The sequence below is a fragment of the Dipodomys merriami genome, unplaced genomic scaffold (assembly GCF_024711535.1).
Source record: "Dipodomys merriami isolate MVZ:Mamm:240054 unplaced genomic scaffold, mDipMer1.0.p SCAF_2667, whole genome shotgun sequence".
NCBI classification, from domain to species: Eukaryota; Metazoa; Chordata; class Mammalia; order Rodentia; family Heteromyidae; genus Dipodomys; species Dipodomys merriami.
The window spans coordinates 15,727-39,900 of NW_027204123.1; the positions used below are offsets into that span (position 1 = coordinate 15,727).

At 39.3% G+C, this 24,174-nt stretch overlaps 2 protein-coding genes across 4 annotated transcripts in view; one reads left to right on the plus strand and one right to left on the minus strand.

The window, feature by feature from the left end:
* LOC138837226 (zinc finger protein 654-like) overlaps positions 1 to 17,512 on the minus strand; it is a 30,220-nt gene extending 12,708 nt beyond the window's left edge. Inside the window, exons 1-3 of the mRNA XM_070035965.1 lie at positions 17,283 to 17,512; positions 4,321 to 4,466; positions 63 to 144 (exon numbers count right to left, since the gene is read on the minus strand). Of these exons, the coding sequence (XP_069892066.1) occupies positions 63 to 144; positions 4,321 to 4,466; positions 17,283 to 17,468 (414 nt within the window). The 5' untranslated portion in view covers positions 17,469 to 17,512. The remainder of the gene's footprint in view (positions 1 to 62; positions 145 to 4,320; positions 4,467 to 17,282) is intronic.
* Positions 17,513 to 17,787: 275 nt separating this feature from the next.
* LOC138837227 (CGG triplet repeat-binding protein 1) lies at positions 17,788 to 24,162 on the plus strand. Of its 3 annotated transcripts, none has more exons than XM_070035967.1 (3): positions 17,788 to 17,969; positions 18,547 to 18,766; positions 20,390 to 24,162. In XM_070035967.1, the coding sequence occupies exon 3, from the start codon at positions 20,410 to 20,412 to the stop codon at positions 20,911 to 20,913; it is 504 nt and encodes a 167-aa protein (XP_069892068.1). In that variant the 5' UTR covers positions 17,788 to 17,969; positions 18,547 to 18,766; positions 20,390 to 20,409; the 3' UTR covers positions 20,914 to 24,162. The 3 variants fall into 3 exon arrangements, with proteins under 3 accessions (XP_069892068.1, XP_069892069.1, XP_069892067.1); XM_070035968.1 differs by having other exon boundaries at positions 18,547 to 18,679; XM_070035966.1 differs by having other exon boundaries at positions 17,790 to 17,969; positions 18,547 to 18,774.
* Positions 24,163 to 24,174: the final 12 nt, after the last annotated feature.

Genomic DNA, 24,174 nt, shown 5'->3' on the forward strand with positions numbered 1-24,174 from the left:
TAAACTTTTTCAGGGGAGAGTTTTAGACATAGAAAAAAATGTGAAGTTCTAAACTATTTTACCTGGAACGATCCAAGAATATCCTTTAAAGGCTCTTCATAAAACTCGTCTCTTCCAAAGAACAGCAGCAACTCAAAGAAACTCCTACAATGAACAGATGAATAATAGAATGATTATGGAAGGATTGTCTAAGCTAGTCACAAAGTCTAGTTTAACCCAAGAATGTTAAAGGATGGATAAAATTTACACTAAACCAGAAGGAGGATCACTATGAAAGCATGTATCTAATAAAGGACAAAATTCTTCAAACTCCAAACTTACCCTGATTAGCCCTTTCATAGTAGTACTCATTTTCTGGTACCTCCTTTTTAAATAAATTATTTGGAAAATACTTTAAATACTTGTGCTTTTAATAATTTATATGTTACCACCATAAACACACCCCTCTTTTCTTTTCCCTTTGGTAGTGTTAGGACTTGAATACATGGCTTATGACTGGTCTTTTTAGATCCAGACTGGCACTCTACCACATAAGCCATGCCTCTACTCCCACCATTGCTTTCTGTTTAATTCTCCAACTAAAAAAAAAAAAAAAACAAGTCTCTTGAATTCTCAAATCTCATCCTGCTGAGTAGCTAGGATTATAGACCTGAGCCACTGGTGCCTGGCTTAAATTGTTTTGTTTTGTTTTGGTCGGTCGTGGGGCTTGAACTCTGGGCTTGGGCGCTGTCCCTCAGCTCTTCAGCTCAAGGCGAGCGCTCTACCACTTGAGCTACAGCGCCACTTCCGGTTTTCTGGTGGTTTATTGGAGATAGGAGTCTCATGGTCTCTTCCTGCCCGGGCTGGCTTTGAACCGTGATCCTCAGATCTCAGCCTCCTGAGTAGCTAGGATTACAGGCGTGAGCCACCAGCGCCTGGCTTTAAATTGTGTTTTTATAAATGGTTTACCTTTAAAATAAACTGTTAGGGCTGGGAAGTTGTCTCAGTGGTAGAGCACTTGCCTTGCATGCTTGAGGCCCTGGGTTCGATTCCTCAGCACTACATAAGCAAAAAGAAAAAAGCTGGAAGTGGCGCTGTAGCTCAAATGGTAGAGCGCTAGCCTTGAGCTGAAGAGCTGAGGGACAGCGCCCAGGCTCAGAGTTCAGGCCCCACAACCAGACCCAAAAAGTAAATAAATAAAATAAAATAAAAACTGTTAAGACTGAAATTTTAAAAGGTAGGCATTAACTATTTAGTCTAAAAAAGTCACTTCTATTAAAAATGATAATATAATACTGCACAGAAAAGTGAAGTGAATCTTTTTCAAGCATGGAAAACTGCTCTACCTCACACATACTTAAGTAAAAACCATAAAGATGAAAAGCCCCTTCTTTTTAAAACAATAGTTTATGTATTCTTTGATGTCTTTTTAGTGTACAAAACAAGCCATTATGACTTGTTGAAGGGATTGTAAATGGAACTACCTCTTTTAAGAGCAATACAATAATTTAAGATTGTACACATGTCATTTGACCTAGCAGTTCCAATTACAAGAATTCCATCCTCTAGCTAAACACATGTAAGTTCAAAAACTTGAATACAAGCCTTAATATCAGATTTTTTAAAGCAAAATCTAGAAATCCAAGTGTTGGCCATCAAGGAAAAAGTATATTAATTTCAAGTACACCCATATAATGGAATATAGTACAAATATAAATGAGAATATTAATGACAATCTTTGTATCTATATCAATAAAGAAAAAAACCTAAAAAAAGTGTTCAGCAAGGATGTAGGCATATTCATTAAACTACTCACCCATGACTGATTTTGTTTTCTTTGGTCAACTTACATAAAAAAATATTGCATGGGAAATTTTTGAACTAGACCGTTTGTAAGTTCAAAATCATATGCTGTTCTAAGTAATGTGGTTTAATCGTACACTGTCCAAAGGAGACATGGATCATCCTTTTATGCAAGGTATCCACAGTATATATGCTACCTGCCACATAGTCAGTAGTTGTCCCAGTTATCAGATCAGCTGTCAAGATATTGCAGTGTTTGTGTTCAAATAAGCCTTATTTTAATTAATAATATCCCTAGAGCACAAAATAATGATCTAAAAGAGATCCCAGAAAGTAAAACATAAAGATCTAACAGAATTCCAATATAACCTGGTTATAGAAAAACAAATTTGAACTATGATTCAAAATTAGGAGCAATAAAGGAAATTCATAAATATTAAACTGCAGTTAAAAATCCTTGCGATGCACCAATGGCTCACGCCTGTAATCCTAACTACTTAGGACTCTGAGATCTGAGGATCACGGTTCAAAGCCAGCCCAAGCAGAAAAGTCCATGAGAATCTTATCTCCAATTAACCACCAGAAAATGGCACTGTGGCTGAAGTGGGTGAGCACTCACTTTGAGCTGAAGAGCTCAGGGATAGCGCCCAGGCCCAGAGTTCAAGCCCCACAACCAACCCCCTCAAAAAAATCCTTGATTTTCAGAAATTTATTGAAGGTATAACCACTATGGCCCAAAGCAAAGATGAATGTAAAATATATACTGCAACTTATATCACAAAAGAGCTTAATATCACGAATATATAAAGAGCTCATGAAAATTAAGAAAAGTTCCAATTAATATGCTTATAAAATGATTAAAATATAAGTAGGTAGCTCACAAAAGAATATAACCCCAAGTATCACTATAACACAGTTACTGAGACTGGATAATTTATAATTAGTACAATTTTGCTTGACTCACAAATAAATTCTGGAGGCTAAGCAATACACCAGCAGGTCTGATGCCTGGAGAGGTTATTCTGTACTTCCAACATGGTTCCTTATACATTGTACAAGGAAACTTGACCTCAGGGCCTGACAGCTGTTCTTATACTTTTTTGCTCAAGGCTAGTGCTCTACCACTTTGAGCCACAGCACTACTTTTGGTTCACTGGGGGTTAATTGAAGTAGTTAACTGAAAGTCTCATGGACTTTCCTGCCCAAGCTGGCTTCGAGACACAATCCTTAGACCTCTGCCTCCTGAATAGCAAGGATTACATGAGTGAGCCAACAGCACTAGGCCAAAAAAGGTAATTTTAATTCGAAGTTCTCTACAAGTATTTTTTTTAAAGAAATAGGCCTGTTTTAAGAGACCATCATAGTTCTCTGCCAACCAGCATGACCTCAATCGTTCAATACTGGGATAGCATTAAGCTTGACAGGATATTCTACAGAATTAAAAAGCAAAGTGCTTGCAGAGATCTGAGCATCTGCTTGCTACAATTCTATTTTAACTATAATTGTTATTAAACGTTTAAAATTAAAACTAGAAACTCAGGTGAATAAATGAAATTTTCATTTTAAGATTTTATGAATGATTTCTTCCACAGAATAAATGTCTTTTTTTTCTCTTTTTTGCCAGTAGAGTGCTCAAAGTTAGCACTCTACCACTTGAGCCACAGCTCCACTTCTGGCTTTTTTGGTGGTTAATTAGAGATAGTCTCACAAACTTCCCTGACCAAACTGGTTTCAAATCACAATCTTCACATCTCAGCTTTCTGAGTAGCTAGGATTATAGATGTGAGCCACTAGTATCCTGGCTAAAAATCTATTATTTTTTTTTATTGTGAAATACTGTACAGAGGGGTTACAATTACATGGGCAAGATAATGAGTACATTTCTTATCAAGCAATGTAGCCTCCTCCTTTGTTTCTCCTTCCCATCCCATCCTCCCCCCACCCTCCCAACCAAAGTTGTAAAGTTCATTTTTGACATAACGACTTGTACATCTCATTGTTGCAATGGGTCCACCTGTATCCCTATTTAAACGATTTGTTTTTTCCCTTCCCCTCCACAAATTATAACAACATCAAATACAGTGAAAGCAGGGATTATACCGTGGGGGAGAGACATACAAAGCAACAAAGAAATAATCTTATAAATGTGTTAGAAACAACTGCATGAAAGAAAAAAACATTTGAATACCTATCTTAGGGTTCATTTCCCTATCATCACCTTAACTGACCTTTTCTGCTTGACTTATAAAAAATCTATTCTTTTTTTTGGGGGGGTGGAGAGGGGGGAGGGTCCGGTTGTGGGGCCTGAAATCTGGGCCTGGGTGCTGTCCCTCATCTCTTCAGCTCAAGGCTAGCACTCAACCACTTGAGCCACTGCGCCACTTCCAGCTTTTTTCTTTTTTCTTATGTGATGCTGAGGAATTGAACCCAGGGCCTCATGCATGCAAGGCAAGCGCTCTACCACTGAACCACCTTCCCAGCCCCTAAAAATCTATTAAGATACATCAACAGATGTGTTTAGAAGTAAAGAATACTTACACAGCAAGACTACTCAAGACATATTGTACGTGCTCACATTCATCTGGGAATGATGCACTGGCTGATGTGAAACAACAAAGTGCAGTCTGAAGAACTTGAAGCTGGGGCAAAGGGACCTGCCATCTTCCAGCATAATCTTCAACCACCTGTAGGGTAAAAATCAAAAGTATTTAGGAATCTTTAGTATAGAAGTTTAGTATAGAAGTATAGAATCTTTAGTATACCTTAGCAAACACATCAAAATTTACTTATTTTACATCACCTTATAAATCTGAAAGGGAAATTTTTCAAGTTACCATCAAGTTGCAAACAAAAAATAATTCATACATACAGACATAATTGGACCAAGTTCAGAACCTTCAGTTATATATTAAGGACCATGAATCAATATTCTTTAGCAAAGGCATGTAGTCAATTACTAATATTAATTCTTTCCCACTTTTCCATATGTCCACAGAATGGCATGAGACAATTTCTAAGGGGGGAAAAAAGATGAAATCTAGATACAGTGAGTCCATTACATCTCTCTTATCTACTAACAATAATCTTGAGTAGAATTAGTATTTAAAATAATCTGATTTAATGAATTTATAATTATGGTTAAAGATAAAGATACCTTTTTCACTACTGACAACCATTTATTTATATAAACTCCTTGGCTTTTCTACTCAAGGCTAGTGCTCTACCACTTAAGCCACAAGTAAGTTTCACGGATTCTGCCGTCTAGTATGGCTTTAAACTGAAGCCACCATCACTTGGCTTGAACTTTTTCTTTTTCTTTTTTAATGAACTCAGAACTCACTGACTTTAATTCTAGCATTACAGGAGCTACTATAAGAGAACTGAAGGAAGAAAAAAGCAGAGAGAAAGGAAGAAAGGAGTGGCTAACTTAAGATTAGTCTAAAGAGTCTAGAACAATTAAAAGTGCAGTAAATGATAGGTAAGGGTAAGAAACAACGATCAAAGAGATACTGTTTTTACTAGATACTAAAGAATAAACATCAGATATATTAAAAGCAACTTCAAGCTGGGCACTGATGGGTCACACATGTAATTTGAGAATCTGGAGATCTGAGAATCATAGTTCAAAGCCAGCCTGAACAGTAAAGTCAGTGAGATTCATCTCCAATAAACTACTCAAAAAAGGCAGAAGTGGACTGTGGCTCAAGTGTAGAATACTAGCCTTGCGTGCACTCACATGCGCGTGCACACCCGTGTGAGCTCACGCGCACGCACACACACACACACAGAAGGCAACTTCATCTCAGGTACCTGTGAATAAGTGACATAAATATGGGGCACAATAAAAGTACTTTTATCAGTATTCCAATAGGCCTAAGAATGGGGAGCCTGACAACAGCCTAGGTAACAAGATTAAATATTTCTTAGTATACAAAGTTGGAGAGAGAAAAACCACAAAAACAAGGGCAGAACAGTAGAGGCTAAGGACATTGCCTGTAGTTTTAACACTGCAGGTGACACTTTACAAGAAGCAGAAGCAGCTATGATTACACATTTATTTTCAGCACAAGAGTACTAAGGTAACACAAAATAAAAATTAAAAAATCTTTAAATGATGAAATATAAAGTAGGGAATATCAAAGTATGTAACAAGGGTAAGGATGGGATAGGGAAAGATGGGAGAAAATGATGGATGGGATGACATTAACCAAAATGCTCTGTACTCATCACCTGACTTCTGGAATTGAACCCCCCCCCCTTTTTTTTTGGTCGGTTGTGGGGCCTGAACTCTCGGCCTGGGCGCTGTCCCTCAGCTTTTCAGCTCAAGGCTAACACGCTACCACTTGAGTGTCAGCTCCACTTCCAGCTAGCTTTTTTCTGCTTATGTGGTTCTGAGGAATTGAACCCAGGGCCTCATGCATGCAAGGCAAGGGCTATACCACTGAGCCACCTTCCCAGGACAAAACCCCTTTATTCAACTAGTTAACAAAAATAAACATAAATAAGTAGAGCCCCAGCTGAGTCAGCAAATCAGACCAGAATCCGAGTTCAAACCCTATTATCACAAATTAGGAGGGGAGGGGGATGGAAGGAGAGAGAGAGAGAGAGAGAGAGAGAGAGAGAGAGAGAGAGAGAGAGAGAGAGAGAGAGAGAGAGAGAGAAGAGGGGAGGGACGGAGGGACGGAGGGAAGGCCAGAAAGGAAGTTTGCTTTGAAGAGATAAAACTTTTGCCCTGGTTTCAATACTGTATAATTTATAAATGTAGCCAAACATCACTCTATAGTATGTACAAGTTTTATACTATTATGTTAAAAAATATAGTCGCTTGATTCATTATTTAAAATGTCTTGATCTTGGGCCATCATGAATCAATATCCTTGAATTGGAAAATAAAATTGTTAATTTTTTTAAATGTCAAAAAATAAAATGAAATAGGGAACATCAATTAAGACCTGGTGCCTTGGGCTGCTCTCCATGGAAATTTGTAAATTCATATACTACCCAAAAGGAAGAAACACTAACTCTCCCCAAAAATCAGACAACACAGTGGCACAAATGACCACTTGATGAGATTGTCCACCCAAATTTAATAACTAGTTACGGATCCTAGCAGTTGGCACAACTGACTGACATCTTGGCTGGTGTAAATAAAATTGTCTGGGCCCAGTCTTTTCTGTATGCTATAGTTTACAAGAAGTATTTTGAAAGCTTGGTTCCTAGTTGTCTAAGTTTCTGGATCTGATCAAACTAATGTATTAATCAATTGATAGATTCATAATTTGATGACATTACTGGGAAGTGATAAAAATTTTCAGGGGTGAGACTTCGTAAAATGAAGACCACTAGAAGATATCACTCCTAGTGATATCTAAGTCCACTCCTTTCCTACTGTACTGTATATGTACATTCCCTTAAACACTATAATGCTCTGCCTCATCTCAGACCCAAAGCAATAGAGCCAGGCAATCACAGACTACAATCTCTGTTATCCTGAGCCAAGTGTTGTCTTTATTCCCTTTATGTTGTTTTCTGGGGTATTTATCATCACAATGAATAAGCTAAGTAAAACAAGCACCTGTGGCTCATGTCTCTAATTCTTACTACTCAGAGACTAACATCTGACACGAGGTTCTGAGACAGTCAGGACAGACAAATTTTTGAGACCCTTATCACCAGTTAACTCTATAGTAGAGGTATGGCTCAAGTGGTAGGGCACAAACCATGAGAAAGAAAGGCGAGAGAGCACCAGGCCCAGAGTTCAAACCCATACAGGCAAGAAAAGAAGAAGGGCTTACTACTAGACAGAATTAGTTATATATTCTCCATCTGATAACACAAAATTTTACTGCAAAAGTAGTAAGTCAACACTAGTCCCTATCCCACCTGTCATTAATTTCAGGGAAATACAAAATTTATTGAGTACTGGGCAGGATTTAGTAATGTTTCTCCTACTAACCTGAATTTTAGAAAAGTAAGAAAATAAAAATGTGAAGGATAAAAAATTTTCCTTAACAGTGGTGAAAGAGGACCTTTATAGTCAGAAAGATGACCCAAGCTGTCAGGGGAATATCAAGAGAGGCCCTTTGGCTCTGATGGAAGGTTTATTCTAAGAAGGAAGTTATTTGGGATCTTTAAACTCTGGTTTGTAGACTTTAATCTCTTTATAAACTTGAAAATGAGAGATGATTCAAAAGTGGAAATATTTTTCTGTCTGTGCTAGTTCTTTTTTTTAATAAGTTTTTTTATTGTGAAAATACCATACAGAGGGGTTACAATTATGTGAGCAAGGTAATGAGTACATTTCTTATCAAGTATTGTTGCCTCCTCCTTTGTTTTTCCCCACCATCCATTCCCTCCCATCTCCACAACTACACTCCTCAAACCCCAACCCCCGCCAAAGTTGTAAAGTTCACTTTTTGACATAGCATCTTGTATATTTCATTGTTGCAATGGGTTCCTGTATCCCTATTAAAGCAGTTTGTTTTTTCCCTTCCCCTCCACAAATTATAATAACATCAAATACAGTAAAAACAGGGGTTATACCTGGGGGAGGGACAAAACAACAACAAAAAGCCCTTATAAATATATTAGAAACAATAGCAAGAAAGAAAAAACCTCTTGTGTGCTTATCTTGGGATTCATTTCACCTAACATCATCTTATCTGACCTTTTCTGCTTGTCTCAGACATATACTAGTTATTGCAAATAAGGGAAACCATGAGACCTATGTTTCTTTGGGTCTGGCTTACTTCACTTAATATAATTTTTTCCAAGTCTTTCCATTTCCTAACAAATGGGGAATGTCATTCTTTCCGATGGAGGCATAGAATTCCATTGTGTACACATACCACATTTTCTTGATCCATTCATCTACTGAGGGGCATCTGGGTTGGTTCCATATCTTAGTATGGTAAATAATGCTGCAATAAACATAGTTGTGCTGGGAGCTTTAGTATGTTCTTGTTTGTGATCATTCGGGTCAACACCTAAAAGTAGTATTGCTGGGTCACAGGGGAGCTCTATGTGATTCTGAAGGGGCTTGAACTAAGGCACACTCACCTTAGCTTTCATGCTCAGGTTATCTCATCAATTACAGAGTATCACTCAGCTCAATTGATCAAATTAGACTGATTAAATGTGATACATTTATTCCCCTGTACCTTAACTGCTGACATACCAAATTAAAACCTGTTAGTTTAAACTTAAAAACTATCATGATGGGTATGGTGGGCTAACAACTGTAATCCCAATACTTGGGAGGTATACTATTGGAAAGATCTCAGGTCAAAAACAGCTTGGACCAAGTTAGTGAAATCCATATGCCTGACAGTGGTGGTACACATGTCTGATCTCAGCTACATGTGAGTCTTACGGTAGGAAGATCATGGCACCCAGCCCAAAACAGAGACCCTCCCCAGAAAAAAAAAAAAAAAGAAAGAGCAAGGCTGAAGTGGAGGGCACTTATGTGCACTTGTCTAGTAAGTACAAGACCAAGTTCAACCACAGTACAGTTAAAAAAAGAAAGAAAAAAAAAACCTCCTTGGGGTAGGGGAGGATGTAGCTCGGTAATAGAGTGTAAGCTGAAAGAGCCTGAATTTAACACAGCACCCCAAAAACAACCAACACTACCACTTATTCCAGATATGCAGATTAGAACCGGATGTGATATTATAACATTCTTTGGGGTCTTGTCTCCACATTCAAAAAAATGCTAAGTATTTTAATCATACAACAGCATTGAATGTTAACAATGGCACAGTTCTATGTTGAGCTACAAATTTCAAACTCCTAAGCCAAGATCTAGAAGAATACATTTTTCAGATCTCAATACTTATCAATAATTTCCAAATCGCTGGTTAGTCTAATGTTTTCCACAGTCTAGTAAACATCAGAAGGCTTTTGAAAAACCTGTTTGCTGGACCTATCCCAACTGTTTCAGATTAGATGTCAGTAGAAAAAGAAGTAATTTACATTTCTAGTCCAAGTTTATAAACATAGGTTAACACACAGGAAATCAAAGCGGTAAATTTAAGAAAAGATAAATGAGCTCTAACCTCACAGTTCTGTTCTACCTAATTTGTATATGTTATAATTATAAACTATTCATACTCCTGTAGTAAAATCTATAATATTTGAGAAAAAAAATTCATCTCATGAATTGCCCACATATAACCATTAACATCTTGATATATTTCCATTCTCTTATTATATGTCTTGGGAGTAAGTGTTTAACCTCTCTGCATCTCAGCTGCATCATTTAGAAAATGAAGGTAAAAATAGTGCTTATAAGGTTATTGCAAATAAATGAAAATCTAGGACAGGTACTGACATATTTTTTTCTTAAAGTGCAAGGAAATACCTCATGGACTATGTTTCTTCCATCTCAACTACTCAGTGCTGCTGTATTATGAAAAGAGCTACAGAAAATATAGAAATAAATGGGCAAACTATGATTATTAGCAAAATAAGGTACTGCTGTTTATACCACAATGGTTTATATGAAAGGTTCATTAGTTTAGTGTGTTTGAGTTATTACTGAGTTGTATTTGTTGTTACATCAAGGTTTTTGAAATTCTTTTTTATTTTTTTTTATTTTTTATTTTTTATTTTTTTTTGTCGGTCGCGGGGCTTGAACTCTGGGCCTGGGCGCTGTCCCTCAGCTCTTCAGCTCAAGGCCAGCGCTCTACCACTTGAGCTACAGCGCCACTTCCGGTTTTTGAAATTCTTAAGAGAATCTTACTGTGGACTTGCTCACAAAGAAAATGCAAATATAACTTCTACCAAGTACTAAAAGACTTGAAATGCAAAGTTCTTATGGATTATCAAAAAAATCCTCTTTATTGATATAGCTCATATGATCATCCTTTAAAGCACTTCCTCCTTCTAAACCTCAAATGTCACTACAGTGAGAATGAACTTTCCTATAGTCAAATTGCATGATTTTTTTCGCTTGATGTTGAATTTTAGCTTTCTAGGTTATTACATAGTCACTGAAAATATCATTTTTGTGACTAAAATATTTTAGTTTATTAAGATTAAAAATACCCCACTATTTTAAAAGGTCTGGTTACTATTGAATTTTTTTATTTCTGCTATTAATTATAACTAGTGCTGTCATGAACACTTTTATGTCCGAATTTACATTTCCCAAGAAATAAATTCTGTAAGAATAATGATTAAGTCAAAAGGTACACATTATTTTTACGTATCTAAAAACTGATAAATTGTGGTCAAATGCTGTTAGTTTTCACCCCTCCATACACTCTAATGAGAATGAATACACATATCTGAGGTATCACTAAGATTCTTCTATCTGGGAGACCTCTGCAAAGGACCTTACCATCAAAGAATGATAAGTAGACAAATAATAAAATCCAAATGTGCATCCATTTAGTTTCCCAAGACTAAATATAAATAATATGGTGTCTGAAAACTTGCTTTATCATGTATAAGTATTTTAAACAAATACCCATACCATCTTATTTTAAAAACATAATAAACATATGCACTACTGTTTCTAAGTTGAGAATGTTAAAAATAACTATAATGTATCCTATACCTTTTCTTCCCTGCAATTATCAAAGTTGTAACTGTACACAAAAACATGGAAAATGTGCTGGAGCCAGTGGGTTCATACCTGTATAATTCTAGTTGCTCAGGAGGCTGAGATCTGAGAAATCAAGGTTCAAAGCCAGCCCAGGCAAACAAATCCAAGAAATTTGTATCGTCCGTAAATCAGCAAAAGTGCCTAAGTGGAAGTGGGCAGGAAAGCCCATTACACTCTTATCTTTTTTTTTTTTTTTTGGTCGGTTGTAGGGCCTGAACTTTGGGCCTGAGCGCTGTCCCTCAGCTCTTCAGCTCAAGGCTAGTGCTCTACCACTTGAGCCATAGCACCATTTCCGGCTTTTTCTGCTTATCAGGTACTGAGGAATCGAACCCAGGGCCTCATGCATGCATAGGGGGGGTAAAGGAGAAAGGGGGTAAAGGAGAGCATGTGCCTACACAACCGTATTATGTATTCTTGTACAGGTCCTGGGACTTGAGCTGCTTTGCTAATTGCTAGTGTTCTATTGCTTGAGACAAAGCTCCACTTCTGGATTTTTGGTGATTAGAGATAAGAGTGTAGGGGCTGGGAAGGTGGCTTGCCTTGCATGCATGAGGCCCTGGGTTTGTTCCCCAGCACCATATAAGCAGAAAAAGCTGGAAGTGGCTCTGTGGCTCAAGTGGTAGAGTGCGTCTTGAGCTGAAGAGCTGAGGGACAGCGCTCTGGCCCAAAGTTCAGGCCCCACAACTGACCAAAAAAAAAAAAAAAACAGAGAGAGGGCTGTGAAAGTGGCTCAGTGGTAGAGTGCTTGCCTTGCATGCCTGAGGCCGTGAGTTCGATTCCTCAGCACTACATAAGCAAAAAAGAAAAAAGCTGGAAGTGGCGCTGTGGCTCAAGTGGTAGAGCGCTAGCCTCGAGCTAAAGAGCTGAGGGACAGGGCCCAGGCCCAGAGTTCAAGCCCCATGACTGGACACCCCCCCCCCCAAAAAAAAAGTGTAATGGGCTTTCCTGACAACATTGTCTTCAAACCTCCATCCTCAGATCTTAGCGTCCTGAGCAGCTAGCATGCACCACAGGAACCCAGCTTCAAGAATTGTTTTTAATACACTATGTAGAATATGAACTGTGCAACTTGTGGACAGAGAAGGAGGCTAGGGGTATACGTGTGGCGGGGGGTTGGGGGGGAGGACTGGGGGAAAGTGAAGGAAAGGATGACATTGTCCAAAAAAGAAATGCACTCATTACCTGACTTCCTAAATGGTAACCCTTATATCAAGGTAGTAACAATAAAATTATATTTAAAAAGAAAAGCAAATGGGGGGCTGGAGTATAGCCCAGGCAGTAGAGCATGAGCCTACCAAGCCTGGGACCTACAGTTCAAACCCTAGTACTGCCCCCACAGAAAACCATAAAAATATATTACATAGTGTCAGAAACTATTTACAAAGCTTGATGTATTATTTTATATGTCAAGACCAAGGACTGTTTATTCTTTTTTTTTTTTTTTTTTGGTTAGTTGTGAGACTTGAACTCTGGGAGTGGGCGCTGTCCCTGTGCTTTTCAGCTCAAGGCAAGCGCTTTCCCACTCTGCCACAGCGCCACTTCAGGTTTTCTAGTGGTCTCAAGGTAAGAGTCTCAAGAACTTTCCGGCCCAGGCTGGCTTTGAACCACAATCCTCAGATCTCGGCCTCCTGAGTAGCTAGGATTACAGGCATGAGACACAGGCACCTGGCTAAGAATTGTTTCTTCTTAAACAATTAAGTTGGAATTTCTCTAAAAGACACATGGACTATACCTTATTAAAAAACAAAAAAAACAGTGAAGCAAACCTTTTAATAATAGTTGCTTAAAAATCACTTGAGAATGATTAAAACCGTTTTTGGCCACAAATGCCATTACACATATAAAATACTAAGAATCCCAAAGTAAAGTGTACAGCAAGGTTTCTCAACCTAGGTACTATTTTTATTGTAGCTCAGGCAATCCTTCATTATTAGACCTATCAGTGCCCTATAGGAGATTCAACAATATTTCAGGCCTCTTCCCCAGTGGCTGCTGATCTTAACAATTAAAAATATTTTAGTATTGCCAAGTGTCCTCTGCAGGAAAACCTGGGACTGCCTGATATTGTTATAGAGAAAATGTTTTCCAAATCATTGTTTCATCAGGACTATTTGATTATAAACAATATGTTTACAAACAATTTAAGAATGGTTACATTTCTAAACTTTTTTTTTTGGGGGGGGGGTTGGTTGTGAACTCTGGGCCTGGGCGCTGTCTTTCAGCTCTTCGGCTCAAGGCTAGCACTCTACCACTTAAGACACAGGGTCACTTCCAACTTTTTCTGCTTATGTGATACTGAGGAATCAAACCGAAGGCCTCATGCATGCGAGGCACGCACTCTACCACTGAGCCACTTCCCAGCCCCTCTAAACTTTCTTTTAAGTTACTGTGGGAAACAAAGTATAAACTATTAACAGATCATATTATCTTTAATGCCCCTCTTAAACCCTCAAGAGGATTGAGCAGGACAGAGTATTAATAGCTTCTGTTTAAGCCTATCTATGGGCTAGGTACAATTCAAAGAACTTTATGTTCACTCTCCCATTTTATATCCATGACATCTTCATGGAAATGATGTTAAGTCTACTGTGGTTCAAAATAATTTTAAAGTCTACTTTCATTAATCCATCACAATATTTCTAGATATATTTATTACTTACGATGTTCTCTCTGGCACTAAAGAATAGAGAGTACCTTAAGTTGTTTAGTTTTCAATTTATTGTAACTCCAGGAATTAGGGAAATGTGCACAGCACCTAACAAGTCAGAAAGACAGTAATGATCTGTTTCCTACTTTTCACCACTACAACATAATGAAAGAGTACTTTTTAAATGCTTTATCCCTGATTCCTAACATGTATTAGCTTTTTCTTTGCACCCACTTGCCTCCCTCCTCCAAAATTTATAATTATTAGAAGTGAGTAGATACTGAAGACTAAATTCAAATCCCAGCTTATCTACCTCAAATAAAATTCATGGCCTGTTTTCAACTTTGTAACTTCATCCTTCAGATTAGGAGTTAATAGGTTCTCAGTAAAAGCTACTTTTACACTGCTTACCTTAGTAAAGCAAATACAGTGCACATCAGGGGCCAGTTATACTTGAGCAATTTTTGAGTCTAATAGCAGGGAACAAGGAAAGGCCCATCTTTATAATGTCTTCAGTTTTATTTTTCCTTAATAATAAAGATACAAAAACTTTTCCTCAAAAGAAGTGTTCCTCTTTTCATTCACTTATACAAGAAATATTCTTACTTCCCTCCAAGGAAGGCATAAATTGGGTTCTCCTCAATCCCACTAGGCTAGATATGTAATTTGTTTAGTTACCTAGCCAAGTATAAATTATACATTTTATATACTCATGATTAAGCAATTTACTAATGAAAGAGAATCACATAATATAACCCTTCATAAGTATTAAGAAATCAAATCTTTAAAAAGGGAACAATTATTTGGAATTAGGTTATATAATTCACTGTTCCCCTTACTCAAAAGAGAATTACTGTATTAGTATTCTAACAAGTAGAAAACAAAATCCAACTAATAAAAATAATTCTTTGAACCCATCTAAAAGTTTAAATGTTTAAAAAAAAATCGCAAAGCTTACCTGGAAGGATGAAGTAGAATAGGAACCCAAAGACCAGATCAACTGATAATTGCAAAATATGTATTGAGGTAAAAGCTGGCTCTATAAAAGTATGCTGTATAATTCAACTCACTCATAACTTTTTTTGGTGGGGGGGGAGGGGTAAGGAGAGGTTGGGACCAGGATTTTAAGTCTAAGCTCTGAATTCTCAACTTTTTCTATTCACAACTGGCATTCTACCACTTCAGCCACACCTCTAATCAATTTACAATTTTGGTTTTTTTGTTGTGCTTTTTTGCAGTACCTAAGTTTAAACTCTGGTTTTGCACTTGCTAGGCAGACACTTTACAGTCTGAGCCCCTCACTCATAACTTAATAGTACAAAAGTCTATAGGTCTTCTTGTTCAGTTTTATTTCCTTAGATATTCTGGAGGTATAATTTTATAAAATAGTCAAGTTCACTTGTTCATAAAATATTTTACTACCAATAATCACACATTGGTTTTGGTTTTTTGTTGACTGACCATCCGTGTGCTTAGGCCTCACAGAGTGCAAACATAGGTTTTCACAGGCTAAATTTGTTCTTAAAATTGATTTTAAGAAGCAAAATAATAGCTAAAAGCTCTCAGAAATGTTCTAGTATGCAAATAAATTTCAAATTCAGTAATGAAGGGATAGTAGATCAGGTAAATTTTTAAATCTTATAAAAAATGGGCTGGAGGTGTAAGCTTGTGACAGAATCTAGATCCTAGGTTCAACTCCAGTATTTAAAAAAAAAGTAATACAAAGTCAAGTTAGTGATAATAAAAGGCAAAAGAGAAAAATGCAAAAATATTTTTGCCCCTGAATATGTTCAAAATACTAATTGTATACTAATTTTCAGAAGCTTAAAATTCCTGCAGATACAAGTCTATACCAATAAAACTGTTTCTAAATCTACAACTTAGAAGTTCTGATAACACAGGGCTTCAATAAATGTCAATTATCAAATTAAAAACTAATATGAGAAAGTAAATGAAGAGCATTAAGAGAACCTGATCCACTGTTTATACCAAGGCAGTTTCAGCCTTGAAAATATCAACTTCATCATTTTTCCTTCCATGTTTGAAAGGCTTAAAACGAACTGTCAGCAAACACGGTGCCCATTTGTTGTTAGCTTTGCTTCATACTTGTGACCAGAATGAAATTAATAGCTAAGTTACATAAACTCTTTATATATTTATCCAAGTGAGGGGAAAAAAAAAAGCTATCCTAGTTGACAGGAGAAAACTCACAAAGATTAGCTAAGTAACGTTGTAAGCTGCTAAAAAGAGGCGAAGCCAGGATTGAAAACCTATATATCCAAGATATTAATTTTAAGAGGGGTGGGATGAAAAAGTTTCTTTTTGTTCAAAAAGGTTTTCAAAACAAGTGTGGGGAATGAAGAAACGGAAATTGTAAATGTGTGTAGAGCTTTACACAAACTTGACTCCTGAACAGGTAGCTCGGTATTCCATTTGGCCACGCTAGAAGGACACCTGAAAGTAAAGGCGGTGCATACAGGAAGTAACTCACCGTCACTCAACACTGAAATTTACCTGGGAAGACGACAGGGTACTTTAAAGAATGGGCGGGGTGATGTAACCGGGGCGATAGTTTGAGGAAAAGGACTTTCCGAGGTGCAGTTCGGAAACACTGCGAGCCAGGGGGCTGGAAAGACGACTATCAAACTCGCTGCTACCACCCCACCTCCGATTTAAAAATAACGAACGAACTAACTGCGGTTCAGCGCCAAAGCCAAAGGAGGGACCGGCACCTCGGAATTCGGCGAGGGGATGACAGGAGCCCCTGGCCGCGGGGGAGGGGTGCCGCTGACAGGAGAGGAGGCGGCAGCCACAGGGCACACCTCCCATCCCCGAAAAAGAGGGGGAGCGGGGGGCGGGAAGGAGTGGCAGAAAATGCTGCCGGCGCTTCCCAATGAAGTGAGAAAGGCGGGACCCCCGGGCAGAACGGGGGGTGTCTGCCGGGGCAGGGGAGGCACCTCCGGACACAGCTGGCCGGCCGGCTGACTCCTCTCCCCAGCTCCCCAACCTCCACAAACTCACTTTTTCTCAGCAGCCCCAAGTCCACAAGTCACCGGGTCCCGCTCCGCGCCTCCCTCCCCACCGCAGATCGGTGCAGCCCGAGGGGGCAGGGGGCTCCCCCGCACGCCCCGCGCCCCGCCGGGGCGTCGAGCGCCGGACGCAGCCCGGACCGTGAACCGCCAGGCCGGGAGACGCCGAGAGGCCCAGGACCCAGTGACAAGTCGGGGCGGCCGACGGGCGCCTCACCTGACAGAAGCGTCGGCAGTAATCCCGACTGCTGATCCCGACGCCGCCGCCGCAGCTGCCGCGGCCGGAGCAGCCCCTGCCGTCGCCCACAGCTCGGAGCCCGACCGGGCCCGGCGGGGACTCCACAATGGCCACGAGCTCTTCTCCGAGGCGCTCGGCCTCTTGGTCGCTCTCTTCCTCCGCCATGAGGCTCTCGCCGCCCAGCGCGTACCAGCCCCTGCGCCGCCGCCGCCGCCGTCGCTGCCTCGGCTAACCTCCTCCTCCTCCTCCTTCAGTTCCCTCCCCCTTCCCCCGCCCCAGCCGGACAGGGGCAGCTCGGCTGGGCGCTACTTCCGGCTCCGCCCACCCACGCCCCCTGTTCTTGTTGGAGAAGTTTGGCTGTCAATCACAGTCACGCCCGCCCTCCTCACGCTATTGGCCAAATCGGACGTCGGCTTGTGAGACCCCGCGTCTGTTGGTCGCTGTAGCTCGGCGGTTGCTGAGGACCGCCTACGAGCTCTGCCATAGGCGGTGCGGGAGGACGGGGCGCGGCGGGGGACACGGCAGCCGCCGTGGGGCTCGTTCGGGCGACGGCGGCGGCGGCGTCTGGTCCTCCTCCCTCAACCCCTTGCTCCTCCTTTCCTTCCCCTCCCTTTCCTTTCCAGCCAGGCCTCGTCTAGTCTCCCTCACAGCGGCCCCGATCCTACGGTACCGAGGAGCTAGGGTAGCCGTGGGTGGGCCTGGCCGTTGGTGTGGGTTGTGGGCCCCGGGCCTTCAGTCCCGGAGCGGGAGCCGGGGGCGGGGCCGGGACGCCGTTGTCGGCGGGAGGAAGAGGGAGGGGACGGGACGGGGCGCCTGACAGTGGCCGCCTCCGCCTGGCGCCTGCCGCCAGCCGCCTGCCGCCGACTCCCGAGAGACCGCCGCCAACTCGGCGAGTTCTCGGGCCCAGAGCCGGAGACCCAGACGCGGCCCTGCCCAGCCGCCGGGGTCGGAGCGGTGGGGCGCCACCTTGCCGATCCCGGCGCGGGAGGAAGGCGGCGAGACGCCACGGGCGCCCTGCGCCCCGCCTCTCCCCCACCCGCCCCCTCCCCCGGGCCTGGGGCCCGCGCGAGGGCACCTCGGCGCGCCGACCGTCGGGGAGAAACGGGATGGGGGGGGGGGGCGGGAGGAAGGCGCCGACGGGGTTTGGGGTGTGGACACCTGTGTGGAGGCTGTTGGTATTTTCAACCACCCTCTCCCTCCCCTCCCCCATTTTCTTCTCCGTTTGTTTTTTCCTATTTTACAGTAAAGGCATGATTTCCCGGCACCGCAGGGAGAACAGGGTGCAAGCCCAGAAACTACTTTCCCACCACCACTTGTTGAAAAATTGATTGGAAGGCATCTGCGGGTTTGAACTAGCGTCGAAGTGCCCTGATTTGGTGCGTCTTGTTTTTAAACTGAAGAATCTTGACTACTTAAGTTATCAAGAAGAAAAAAAAACAAAACATAAACTGGAAACTAATCCGGTAAACATGTAAGCTTCAAAACTTCTGATGAATTTCATTTGCTGTAGTAAATTACTGCTTCTCTTTTGTTGGCAAGTTCCGGGTCTTAACTTTTGAACTTCCTCATTTGTTTAAAATATCTTTGTGAAAACACCTTTGTTCTTGGGGTATGTGGCTCTGTAAACTGGAGCATCCTTAACCGGATAGCTACTTGCCCTTCGCAGTTACACGAACAGACTTTTTAAAAAAAGTTTTTCAGGGGCTGGGAAGGTGGCTCAATGGTAGAGTGCTTGACTTGCAAGTGTGAGGCCCTGGGTTCGATTCCTCAGCACCACATAAGCAGAAAAAATCGGAAGTGGCGCTGTGGCAAGTGGTAGAGTGTTTGCCTTGAGCTGAAGAGCTGAGGCACAGCTCCCAGGCCCAGAGTTCAGGCTCATGACTGACAAAAAAAAAAAAGTTTTGCAAATTACAATGCTTTCCCATTAGCAGAAGTGTTTGAGTTTCAAAGAAACATACTTGGTTCAAGATTTGAAATCCAAATATTTGAACACAGAATGCTTTCAAATAGAAAGTGAAATTTAAGTATTACCAACATACTATTAACTTACAGACAGACATGTAATGATAGTTCACTAAGTATTAGGCAAGGATCATAACTTTTCTGCCATTACAAATCTGACAAAATGAGAGCTGTGCATGAAAAGAAAAAGTGATAGGAACAATTTAAACATATTAAAATGTTACCCAGATACCCTCTACCATTGATTAATGCAATGAAATAGAATATTCACATTGCTTGTAATTGCACTTATTCACTTCTTCATAATATACTTAAGAATCTTTTGCTAACATATTAGACTTTCTACTTTGAATTAGCTTAAATCTTGGTTTAGTTTAGCAGAAAGACATCACCCCAAGAAAAAGTTAAGACTTAACTAATCATTTGTCACTAACAAAGAAGATTGTTTTTTTGTGCATGTAATATTACAAAATTGACTTAGTCTATAACTTGTCTCTGAAAGAAGCTCTTTTAAACAAGAACACATCTAAATTGGATAATATTAATGTAATTAATACTCGACCTGTGGTAATATTTTTCTGAAAGATTGTTTTAATTTATTTGAATGTCATAAAAGTCAAAGAATGGACCGAGTTATTACTAATTTACTCTAGGTTTGTCTTCCCTTAAATGTTTTAGATAAGATTTGATAGACAAATATCTTACCAATTTGAATTAAAGGTTTTTTTGTGTTTTGTTTTCTTTTTGTGGTACAGAGAATTGAGTGCATTTATTTAAAATATTTAGTCCTCTTTTTCTTTCTTTTCTTTTTTGCCAAGGTTAGGACTTGAACTGAGAGCACAGGCACTGTCCCTAGCTTCTTTTTGGTCAAAGCTAGCACTCTTACCACTTGAGCCACAGCTCCACTTTTGGCTTTTTTGGTAGTTAATTGGAAATAAGAATATCAGGGACTTTCCTGCTTTGTCTGGCTTCTAACCCTGAGTCTGAGATCTCAGCTTCCTGAGTAGTTTAGGACTATAGGCATGAGTTACAGGCTTCTGGCTGAAGTCTTTAATCTTTAATATTATTTTAACTACTTCTAGAATGAAATATAAATATATATGTATGTATCTTTTTTTTTAAAGAACTTTACTAAGAGTCAGAAATGGAACGGTTTGTAGTAACAGCACCACCAGCTCGAAATAGATCTAAGACTGCTTTGTATGTGACACCCCTGGATCGAGTCACTGAGTTTGGAGGTGAGCTTCATGAAGATGGAGGAAAACTCTTCTGCACTTCTTGCAATGTGGTTCTGAATCATGTTCGCAAGTCTGCCATTAGTGACCACCTCAAGTCAAAGACTCACACCAAGAGAAAGGCAGAATTTGAAGAGCAGAATGTGAGAAAGAAGCAGAGGCCCCTAACTGCATCTCTTCAGTGCAACAGTACTGCACAAACAGAGAAAGTCAGTGTTATCCAGGACTTTGTGAAAATGTGCCTGGAAGCCAACATCCCCCTTGAGAAAGCTGATCATCCAGCAGTTCGTGCTTTCCTGTCTCGCCATGTGAAGAATGGAGGCTCCATACCTAAGTCAGACCAGCTGAGGAGAGCATATCTGCCTGATGGATATGAGAATGAAAATCAGCTTCTCAACTCACAAGATTGTTGACAAGGAGGTTATCACCTTTGTGATCAAGATAAATAATGTTGAGTATTAAAGTTATGTGTTGATTGTGTGGTTCATTTTTATATTTATTTCATTTAAAATCATGTGATGCAGAATAGTTTTGCATTGTGTATATAGTTGCAGGAAAACGAAAAGATCTCATTGCAAAACTTACTGTTAATTTTAGTCACCAATGGTATAAAGCAAAACTTAGGTATAGAGTGTACTAGGACACGTGAAACCTGACAGTTATCTTTAAAATTGATGGTTTTTCTCCTGAAATGTTTATGCATGGAAGAACTGCCCACTTTTAACTCTATTACCATGTATGATTATTTCTTGTGAGATTACTTATCTGTATTGAAGACTAGCCTATAAAACTGAAGCTGCTGCCAGGCAACACCATTCACAGTAGCCTAATGGCATTATTTCTAATCAGATGATCTTTTAAACAGAAAAAGGTGAGAAAACTGTTCTACTCTCTCAAAACCCTAGCAGAAATGACTGTTTATTCCAAACTCTGGTATGTGCATATAAATATTCTTCAGTTCCTTACTGTCTCTTCCATCTCCCATCCCCCTTTTAAAGACTTACTGTATTTACTAGCAGCTTCTAGTGACCAAAAGACTAAAATCATAATGTCAGTGCCAAAAGCCATGGGGAATTAACAGTGATGAGATTTTAGTTTCTTATTTTAAACACAAATTTTTGAGCCATCACTTTCATTTTAAGCATCATCTTGAATATGCAAACTTTTTTGTCTTGGTATTGAAAAAGGACTGTAGGATTACTATTTAGAAACAGGTATTTTTTGGTTGAGTTTCCTCATAGTTACTTTTTGGCTGACAGATCAAATAAGAAAAATATCCTATACATTTGTTTTTCCATGAGTTTATTTAGATAAATAGAAACAAGTTATGCTTTCACTTTTCTCTGCTTTGCCTCTGATGGTACAGGTTTTGAACATAAATGGTAAATAGGTGTCTTGAAAAATCTGGCAAGATTATTGTATTGATAATGTAGCAGTGTCTAGAACCACCTGTTTGAGTGAACAAATAATCAGTTCTGTTAACAGTCAACCATGTTCAGCAAATGATCTCTGAGCCTCACTGCTCACTAAGGTTACTATGGTCGTAGTTTCGCCCAGTTATGTCCTCTCCATTAGAGATCCAAGCTATATTGTTCAGAATTGTGACATCTGAAAACTTAAAACTAGAATATTAGCTGAAAAACAATATTTGACAACATCCAAGTTTAAAATACTTGTAAGGTATATTTCTTTGATAAAGCAGTAATAGTGATGTCCTATATGACTTGGAGTTATTTTTGAGGTTATTCTGTCACAATCTTTTTTTAAAAAACCAAAGTGGATAAGAAAAATTCTTTGAAAGCAATTTTCCTGTCTTAAGTGTCTTTATAGACATAAGTTCCTAACAAGTTGTTAATGAGGCCATCTGATTTTAGATGTTGCTTTTAAGAAGCCTGCTACCAAAAAAAAAAATCACTTGTCAAAATTTGAAGTTTCACATTTTTTCTCGTACTTTTGTTAAAGTAGCACAGTATATGCCTAGAGTTGTGCTGTTATTTTTAAGCATATGCATGAGGAGCCCAGCAGCAAAACAACCAAAATTATTGTGCAGGCAACCATGTTTAAATTATCTAAGATAATAGAATATCTAAGAAGTAAGAAAATAATTGAGTTTATAGCACTATTTTCAGAATAAAAAATATGATTCGATAGGTAATCATTCTAGTTTTTCAAAATTCCCTAAGATTTAGACTGATCGTTACTGTATTTTTTTAATTTGCACTACCAGTAAGTATGTGTAGTGGAAGAATGTTCAGTAACCCATTAAGTTGGTTGATATTGCACTAGGAAACCTTCAGTAATTCACATTTGACTTTCTAGTAGTTCTTACTGTTCTGATGATCATTTAATCTCTATATATCTAGCATATTTTTCCAGACTTCTAACTATTCCCACATTGGCCATATCTAGGGGCATAGTCTTGTTAGGGTTTATATCATGTCCTTAGGATGAGCTTTCCATCTTGTGGTGGGGTTAATGTTTCTTTGCTGATTATGAAACTCATTTCCTGGAACGGATTAACTTTGCCTTATAGGCTAAGTAAGAAAGTGATTGGTTTAGCCTGCTCAAACTGAAACAAATACATAGAACCTTGATTGGCAATGTTAGGTAACAAATGAGAATGACCAAGAAAGAGGTATAGTGAATATGTGTACAGACACTCTCAATCTTAACTATATAGTGTTAGTGTGATGCTATACTATTGGAAGAATAGCAACTTCTTTTTCTGATTTATAAGTTGTATACATAAACATAAGATTTGTACTGTTTCATTTATAAACTGCCTTTGACACAAGCTTACCTGTTAATAGTGTTTTCTCAAGATACAATAGTATGTCTTCCAGAATTTCAATATGTGCTTACAGTAAATAGTTCATAGCTTGTTGAAATGTTGAATTTTGTTGACTTTTTTAATTTCTTTTTTTTTTTTGTACTATACTGGGCATATAGCAAGGCTGAAGGACATTGTAATCATTTTTTACAGGGTGAAAATTTAGGAAGATTGTGTATGAGAACCAATATAGTTACTTTATCCATTATCTTTGATTAAGACTCTTTTTTTTCTTTTTCTAAACAAATGCTATTTCCAGTTAATGCCTTTGGCCCTCCAGAATTTTCAGGGACCATAAAATTTTGTAGAAAAAGTTTTGCATTTACTATTGTAACCAGTTCAGCTTGGGATTGCTCTGAAGTGTTAGCTGCTTATAAAGTAAGTATAGTTGGCAGTATTTCCAGGCTGAGTTCCATGTTCAAACCTTTGCCTGAAATAATTTGTATGTGAATGTTAATGGAAATACATATAAGCAAAATAAAAGTTAAGGTGACCTCAAAAGGCACAATTACTTGGTTCTTAGTCTTTGTAAGGGCTCTGTGTTTGACTTGCCCCAACTGCCATTAAATGACAACAGATCACCTGAAGGTATGTTAATTTGATTTATTCACAAGAAGATAAGTTCTATAACTTACTGAAAATCTTAGGCTAAAATAAATTGCTTCAGCTTCTGGTTGGCATTGATTAGAATGTGAATAGTGAAGTGGCTATCCTAAACCTTGGTTTATCTCAACCCATACTATCATAGATTTCTGAGGCAAATATGGTTCTTATCTAGTGGTATTCAACTTGTATCCAGAATACTGTATTAATTAAAACATTATTATGTTCATTTTTGTATTCC